Here is an 8,154-nt window from a genome sequence, read left to right as displayed (position 1 = left end):
ACCTATACCAATACCGGTATCAAGAGACTACCGTGGTAGGTATGGTGGTAGACTAGAGTCTACCGGCTAGAGGTACTGTTGATTAGAAACCTCGGTTAGGCTTGCTATACTTTACTAAGAAGTATACAGATACTAGTAAGGAGCAGTAGTTACCCTACTCAGTAGGGTAACCTAAGTAGTCAATTTAGGAGTTGCCCTGAATTACTCAATGGTGAGTCTGGGTAGAGTTACCCTACCTTTGGACTAAAGTTATCCTGCCTTAGGCTGTGGGTTACCCTGTTATGGAGCCAAGTTACCCTATCTTGAAAGTAGCTTATTATGCAGGACTTCGTGGGGAGTTACTAGATTGTTTGTCACGCGAAACCACACAGGGTGTTCAAATCTCAGGTTGTACAAATCACTCCTGCACAACCAGTTGAGCTCCGAACAAGCTGTCACTTGGAAGTATGGTGGCTAACTCCCCCCCCCTCCGGCCCCATTATAAGTCCCTGGTATCATGGGCTACAGCCTGGGGAGTTGCTGTAAGGCTAGTAAGAGTCTTCAGGTGGAGGTGCTCCTGTAATACCGTATACTTTCCCTCCGTCCGTCCGACTGGACGCTGTCTGCAGGATATACGAGGGGGCAGAGGTGAACCTGGAGAATGGTCTCCTGGTGGTTTCGTGTAAAATGGACCAGAACCAATGGAGTAATACTACTTTAAAGTCTAAGGTAGTATGTGAGGTTACCTAAGACTAGTAGGTGAGGTAACTAAAATCTGTTGCCCTGAAAGCGTAATAGTATTGAAGAATCGTTAGGGACTCTGAGATACTAGTCTAAGGTTATGATAAGACATGTTTCTAGGAGGGTTGACTGTGGGTAGCGCCTACTGGTAGTTAACATCCGAAGAGGTCTATCGGGGGAGCTATGTGGCCATCATCCGGAATGATATGGAATAGAGTAGAACCGGATAGATGTTCAGGGGCTGCGGATGCTTGTAGAAGACTAAGTGTATATGGGTAGAGAGTTCTATAGTTGGTATCGCATCTGCTCGGGCATGGCAGCTCGCCACTGACATGTCCACAATATGAAGAGTTTTTACTCCTGCTGTTTCATTGTAAATGCAGCAGCTAAAATACTTCTATCGGGTAGATGTTAGCAAACCACATGAGCAGTCTAGTTTGCTACGGGAGATCTTTAGTCCAACCCATGGAGGTTAGCTAGGCAGCCCAAGGGAGTTGGGTGCTCGCGAATACAGAGTAGTAATGTGGAGCAACTGGCAGTATATGAAATCTACTTAAGTATATGCGAGTTCTCCTCTACTCTGGCAATCAATTACCTCTCAAGATTTGGACTTAATTGAGTAAAAGCTGTGGCTTAACGATATTAAGTTTTACCGTTTTGTTTCTTCAAACTCTACTGTTGAGACTTTTGACATTTATTATATTTGTTCACTTTACGGAAGAATTCATTTCGGTGCGGTCGTAACCTTGGGATCCATCTTCCCATAGGGAGCCCCTGTTACAACTTGAAACAAAACCAAAGGAAAGGGTACAAGGAGAGCAAGCGAGCTGTTTAACCACCGACATCCAGGTAATCCTCATGAACAAGCTTCCGCAAACAATCCGTAATATCCAACAGGTATCATCCACAGGCTGCTATGATAATAATAATAATATTATTATTATAAATTAAGGGATCAAGATGATGGCGACGGATTGAACGCGAGTGAGGCATCATGCAACGAATGCTATCCAAAACCAACTTCATAATTCATAGAGCCATAAGAGCTGTATCATGTATAAAATAAAATAAAACCCAGACCCGCCTAATCCCAACTGCCGTAAGAAATGAAAACAATCAAGTAAAATAAAAACGCCCTTACCAGACAAATGTATCCGTAAAAGAAACTCATAACAACATCACTCGTAACTTAACCAAATCCAAACTCCATCCAAAGAAAAATATTAAAACCAATAATAACGAAATACAGAGCAGAGTGTTATTTCAAAACTCATTCCCCCACCGGTCGTACTTCCGATTCACGGCGCCCAAGAGCGCTTTCAAGATCATCTCACCACTAACCCTCTCCCCTCTCCCGGCGCCAGGCGCTTCCACGAAGGGCGTGAAGTCAACCATATCCCTGATACCGTAGATCTCCTCGAGCGCGTCGTCCAATTCCTCCAACGCCTCGCGCGCGCCCTCCTCGTCCCCAATCTGAATGAATTGTATGCCAACCTGGTGCAGTGGTGCGTTGAGTCGGTCCAGGTTCCGGGCGGCAGCGACTATAACGGACTCGGGATCGTCGGTCGGTTCACCGTCCGTTAGTACGAGGATGTTCAGTGGCTTTGGGAGCGAGGCATACATTGTTGGGTGTGGGCCGGGGCTGGTGGATGGGGTATAGGCGGCTTTCGCATCCGCGTACTTGTCCAGGTACTCTCGCAGGATGCGGTCTAGACAAGCGCCGGTTGGTGTTATTCCTGCGGGCTGAACACTGACGAAGAGGTCTCGCACGGAGGCTGGGGAGGTGACATGCTCGTGGTCGTACTGGGGGGAGTTGAGAAAGTGGATGTCTATGCCATCGGAATCGTACTTGGTGGCGATGGTGGCGATTGTTTCGAGGGCTTGGCCGAGCTGATCCCAACGCTCGCCTGCCATGGATGCCGAGTCGTCGACTACGAAAACTGTGTCGAAGGTTTTGAGGAAGTCATACTGATTCTCGCGTATTGAACCCCTATGCTTGCTCAGACCAGGGCGACGAGCGGGTTTGGGTGCTTTCCTCTCGCTCGGACGGTGGCTTGGGGACGGTGCACTAGAACTGGAACCATCCGTCCATTTTGGCTCCTGAACGATGGAATCGCTGCTCCCAATCTCTACCGCTCCTGGGTGGGGCGCGAACTTTCCCGGGGCAACAGAGTCGCTATGGCGCCCCTGTGGTCCATCCGGGATCGACATGTTATTGGCAGGGGAAAAAGCGATGTATTCCGTCTCGTCTCGACGGGGAGTAACGGGATACGGGGGCGGCGGCCGATAAACGCGTTGTGAATTTGTCCTGCGAGCTCGCTCAAGGGGCGAGGGGGTTGGGGGGGTGGTCTTTATAAGCGGCGTGAGAGGGGCTTTTATCGGTCCTCAAAGTCAGCACGAGGTAACACCATCTCCAAGCGGGACACTCACGACTTTCCCCATGATTCCGTCGATTTCCTTGAATCTCTATCCCACCGGATGAAGTGATTGATGAGGCACTACTAGTTGGGCTATCAAAAGTCACGGCAACCCGTTTATGTGGGTGGGATTTCTTTGGTTCAAACTCGGGGTCTATGACCCTCGGCGGCGATCGGCGACCTTTTTCCTGGGAAGCAGGGGTGGTGGAAGCCCTCCTCCTGCGGTGTCGATGGCGGTGCGGGGCTTCTTCCTCCGAAGGGATCCTAACCGGTACATTCCCGCCGGTTGGACTAATGGTGTAATCTTTCTTATCATGATGGTGATGGTGCAGATGGTGATGATGATGATGACGGCGCGGGGTTTCCTCGTCATGTGCACCCCCATCCCCACCTCCACCTCCACCTCCACCCATGGCATATGACAGGCGACGAAGGGCGCTCATACTCATACTCGGTCTCGTCTCTCGGTGGAAAAGTGTGGGAAGTTTTGGTAAGTTTTTGCGTTTTCGAAGAGGAACAGCAGGTGTACTAGGACTCGTACAGTATTTTACTCGAGCACCGATTGGGGCTGTGTATTAGGGGTGTTGATTGAAGTGAAGATCAAGCGCAGCGGATGATTCGTCTCATTATATATTCCAAGTGGTGTGCGTCTTTCCCGAGGGCTTGGTGAGGTGAGCGATACAGTGTATGACTGGTTCCAGTACGGGGTGGTCGAGGCAGAATTCTTCAGGTGCTTCCAGAAGATTTCCTATTCTGCCATCAAGCCCCCCTCCCCCCCCCCTTACTATTGATTTATTTTCGTGGATAACACATTTCTCCCCCCTTTGAGTTTTTTTGCTACGGCATCCGTACTCTCTCTCGCCCTCGAGATATTAATTTACGTTAAACGCATAACCGGCACTCGCTCGTAGCATCCGATAGATACCCATGGTGGTGCTGAAACGAAAAAAGGTCCGGATAAACAATCCCTTTTCCACAAAATACCAGCCTGACAAATGAGAAACTTCAAAGGCTCCGGGGAAAAGGCGGCGGGTGCCGGCACAGGATATGACGAAGGTGACGCTTGGCAGCTCCCTGGCTTTCTATCATATAAATATATGATATAGTCTAGTATTCACAGTGGTAGGGTGCGATAACAAGATGTAAATTATAAATTATCTCGCTCGGCGAAGGTGCCGGTGTTTACCGTAGAGGGATTAATTCTTTGCACCAGTACTGTACCCGAGTAAGTAGGTCTATCCAATTATTATGATACCGCACAAAACAGTGGACGATGATATCAAGGGCGGGGTGCGAGTAGTGTACAGTAGTACCGGTACTGTAGAGTTCATGAAGCCTCACTCGCGCCAAGGTGATCCGGTCATGCGCCATACCTCGTTTTTTACCTCCAGCATTTAAATTAAATTACCAATCCCTCCCTCCCGCGCACAGCGCTTTTAGGGGGTGAGCATATGTGAGGCGAATCCGAACCTCACTGGCCAAAATTGGGAAGCGTGTGTAACCAGCTACCATAACAGAAAGACTACGGTATCACTTGTAAAAGCCTCTGCGCGATTGGTCTTTGAATGGCCAAGCAGAATAAGGTAGGTCCAGGGTGGTAACTGGCCCTACTCGAACATTTACTCGTATGTTGAAAAAAGTCTTGGGACATTTTGTATTTGTAAGTACCCGTCATGACGCAAAATCATCCCGTGACTTTTTTAAGCTGCCAAGCTCTGTACCCTAAACGTTAAAATTCCTGTTCCGCTCTAGTGTCCTTGGCAAGGCACCCTTCGAACTCTTGGTGGGAAGAGGGTCAGACGAAACCTCCTCTGCTATCATAGTACTTCTAGTCGCAACGGCCTCGCGATATTCCACTCCGTGATGGGTCAATAGGCCCGGAAGCGGATCAGAGCAGATTCGCCTCAACTCACTGGTACGGTACCTTGACACCATAACTCGTATTTCGCAAAGCCTTAAACGTTGGACCAGAGATTGCCCATGGGGCTCAAAATAAGGTATGAATAATCGGAGGTACTTGTAGTCGTACAATTCTGAGCGTCGTGGAACAGTGTTATATCTCCGCCCCGACCCCGCGGAAGTAATTTCTCTACAATGCCGTATCTCCATTACACGGAAGATCGCTTGGCGTCACACGATGCCCGAAGACTTTTATGGGGCCAACATACCGTAGTCTAGATCTAGATCGGTAAATGCTGCTCCTGAAGCTTGCATAAGCTACTCGTATAATACTCACTTTCTAAGTTTTTTTTTTTTTTTCGTTTACATACCCAACTGTTCTGATGGTTGCACCGAAGCACCGAAATAGCGAATCCCTTCCGTCGAGTTGGCAGCTTGCTTGGAGGCACAAGAGTTTCCGTGGATACGTGAACCTTAATATCGTACAGTACCGTACTCGAGTGCGGTACTGCGAAAACTCGATTCCACTCCACCCATACTCAGTCTTACTCACTACATCCCGGTGGGCAATCTAACAATCGATATCATACCCGGCACTTTTGCATCCTGCGCAAAACACATCACACAAATCAAAGTGTAACCGATATAAGCACCCTACGAAAAACCGCAAGTCGCACCTGGCATGCAGTACCCTACCACCCCGCAGGTAAAAACGCAATGCTCGAAATCGCCATCTCGCGGGGCGGTGTGCGGGCTTGAACTGTGCCTATCACATTTGCCAAACTTGAACATTGAAGGGTTGCATCGTAGCAGGTAGGGTATCATAGTGAGGGATGGACTCTGCATACTTTCGGGTAGGGCTGTTGGGGACATGCCCTGGGATTGTTGGGTGGCGGGGAGTACATTCTGGACGTGAGATTAATTGGACTTACAATTGAAGAGACTCGTTGTGAGGGGTTGTACGATATGATGCTCACAAAGTTACGCTCGGGCAGGGTCGGGGGGGGGGTTCTTTAGTGCTTTTATGCGTTGGATGGCTGTCATACGTCACAATAAATACCGCTCCGAAAGGCTACAGTGATACCGCTATGACATGGCAATTTTCAATGTGCGATATCCCAACTCGACCGCGCACCGCTCGCTGTTCCAGCTACGATACCGTATTGCGGTAAGCTAGAGTAGACCCCGCTACTGATTGCAGTCATGACATCGCAGCGTCCCAACAAGTTAGCCCTGAAACCACCCCCATCCATGGATGTCACCACCCCTCATCAACCTTATTTCACGGCACGAAAAAACTTCGTCCTGGGAATCCATCTTCAAACCCACCGAGTTTGCTCTTCCTTCTCCAGTTCCACCGTCCTGGGTAAAGCACTCAACGCGAAACGATGGGTGGTACTCGAGTACCGTAGAGTAGTCATAGGCACCCTATGCAAGGGATGTCCAGCGTGTACAGTACTCGTCGAGCGTGATTACCTGCTCTCTGGCGAGTACCGGTACCATACCGCGAAATCTCCTTGACATTCACCATCTCCGGCAGCCCTACAACCTCCGGGTTCTGAGTCAAAAAGGCCCTGAGAAGGATCAGCGCTTTCCCTGGAATAGTATAGTACGAGTATAGGATCAGCAGCCCTCAAGAGGTGTTGGACCTCATTAACTGGTACGGTAGTCTAGGTACTTGTACAGTATTAGTGAACGTTGGTTCACCTCAGCTTGCCCTGTGTGGAAGGGAGTTCCCGGATTGGACAGCATGGCTTTAACGAATGGAAGATGGGGATAAAAAAAAAACCATGGTAATCAATTCATAGGACAACTGGGCAAGTATGAAAGGTTAGAAATAGTATTGTGTGAAAAAGACACTAGCACAAGAACTAGGCAGCAACTATGGATACGGTCCCTTGGCAAAAGTGTTTGTGAAAATGGGAGACCTGGCAAAGTACAGTAGATTCATAAACACTTTTGCCCGGGGATTTGTATATCGACCACTACTGGGACTTTTTCCCTGCAGCGCTGGTGTCATCGTGATGGATTGTGGTGATTCTCCCTTTGGATGGGGTGACGACCATCTCCGTGTAGGCTTCGAAGCAGATCCACCCGGGGACGATAACCCAGATCACGTTCATGAAAAAGAGGTAAAGCCAACTAGAAATGTGATTCGTTAGCTTGGCGAGAGGCGAATGTGCGCAACATAATAGTCTAAGGGATACAAACGTGTGCATGGGATTGCTAGTGTTAAGATTCTGACTACCAGTGAGCCACTCAGGAGCGAAGGTCATCCATCCTACAACTCGTCCGCCTCAGTCAGCCACTCCACATTTTCCCCGGCATCTCACTACTATGACTCTCGATAGCGGTAGCAAAACGTACCACCATAAAGCTCCGCCACCGCAAGCACAAGCATCCAGAACCAAGCACTTCTATTCTTCCTCCTAATCAACTCAGAAACCCACCACGCCAACGGACCCCCCAGCAAACCAGTAGGAAGCTCTAGGGCGAGAACACCAACATCGGCATGAGCCCACCGCCTATCAGCCTTTGCGTACTCCCGCCACAAATGCCCGAATAAGCCGGTGGCGTACTCAGCTCCATAAGCACGTGACAAGTCACCCCACAACACGTTCGCACTGTTTCCTGTCAGGCCGGTAGGGGCCGATGAGAAAAAGGAGATGTAGAGGAACGGACACTCGAAGAGGATGTGGATTAACGCGTCGAAGATGTGCCAGCCATAGAGGAAGCGGGTCTTGGCAGAGGTCCCAACGGGGAGAAAGTATTTGGTGGAGAGGTAGGAGGATAGCAGGAGGGAGGTGAAGAAGAGAAGAGACAGGATGGTTGTCCCATCGATTACTTGGAGCAATGATGGCGGAGCTGCACCGACGGTCATATTTTTTTGCGGTGGTGGGGGCTTTGAAGAGATTTGGTTGTGAGGAATTGAAGTGCTGTTGGGTGAAGCTTTGTAGTTGCACCGCTCATGAGTAATTTCGTTGCTATCATAATACGCTTCACTGGTTGATGGGGAACGGTGTGGTACGGGAACACAAGGATAGGGGTATCAATTGTTGGGCACAGTCAGGCTTAATGCACATGCAGGTTCAACTGGACCAATCACTGGGTTGAGGAA

At 49.3% G+C, this 8,154-nt stretch overlaps 2 protein-coding genes; both read right to left on the bottom strand.

Annotated features, from left to right (window-relative positions):
- Nucleotides 1-1,528: 1,528 nt before the first annotated feature.
- Nucleotides 1,529-3,720, bottom strand: GSTUM_00000218001 (uncharacterized protein). XM_002835391.2 has 2 exons: nucleotides 3,151-3,720; nucleotides 1,529-3,092 (listed from the first exon to the last, which is right to left on the bottom strand). Exons 1-2 carry the CDS (start codon nucleotides 3,584-3,586, stop codon nucleotides 1,984-1,986), a joined length of 1,545 nt encoding a protein of 514 aa, XP_002835437.1. The 5' UTR covers nucleotides 3,587-3,720; the 3' UTR covers nucleotides 1,529-1,983.
- A 3,142-nt stretch (nucleotides 3,721-6,862) lies between these two features.
- Nucleotides 6,863-7,954, bottom strand: GSTUM_00000217001 (uncharacterized protein). XM_002835390.2 has 3 exons: nucleotides 7,404-7,954; nucleotides 7,248-7,317; nucleotides 6,863-7,178 (listed from the first exon to the last, which is right to left on the bottom strand). Exons 1-3 carry the CDS (start codon nucleotides 7,915-7,917, stop codon nucleotides 7,022-7,024), a joined length of 741 nt encoding a protein of 246 aa, XP_002835436.1. The 5' UTR covers nucleotides 7,918-7,954; the 3' UTR covers nucleotides 6,863-7,021.
- Between the last annotated feature and the right edge of the window lie 200 nt (nucleotides 7,955-8,154).

This window comes from Tuber melanosporum, assembly GCF_000151645.1.
Source record: "Tuber melanosporum whole genome shotgun sequence assembly, scaffold_106, strain Mel28".
NCBI lineage: Eukaryota > Fungi > Ascomycota > Pezizomycetes > Pezizales > Tuberaceae > Tuber > Tuber melanosporum.
Note: the sequence above shows the minus strand (reverse complement) of the source record. Positions and strands in the feature narration are given on the sequence as shown.

What these genes read in the sequence shown, in the direction of transcription:
- GSTUM_00000218001 (XM_002835391.2), bottom strand. Translation starts at nt 3,586, where the DNA reads ATGAGTATGAGCGCCCTTCGTCGCCTGTCATATGCCATGGGTGGAGGT. An exon ending in ACGGAATCATGGGGAAAGTC is followed by an intron (nt 3,093 to 3,150) that starts GTGAGTGTCCCG and finishes GACCGATAAAAG; the next exon opens with CCCCTCTCACGCCGCTTATA.
- GSTUM_00000217001 (XM_002835390.2), bottom strand. Translation starts at nt 7,917, where the DNA reads ATGACCGTCGGTGCAGCTCCGCCATCATTGCTCCAAGTAATCGATGGG. An exon ending in GGTGGCGGAGCTTTATGGTG is followed by an intron (nt 7,318 to 7,403) that starts GTACGTTTTGCT and finishes GACGAGTTGTAG; the next exon opens with GATGGATGACCTTCGCTCCT. An exon ending in ACTAGCAATCCCATGCACAC is followed by an intron (nt 7,179 to 7,247) that starts GTTTGTATCCCT and finishes TCACATTTCTAG; the next exon opens with TTGGCTTTACCTCTTTTTCA.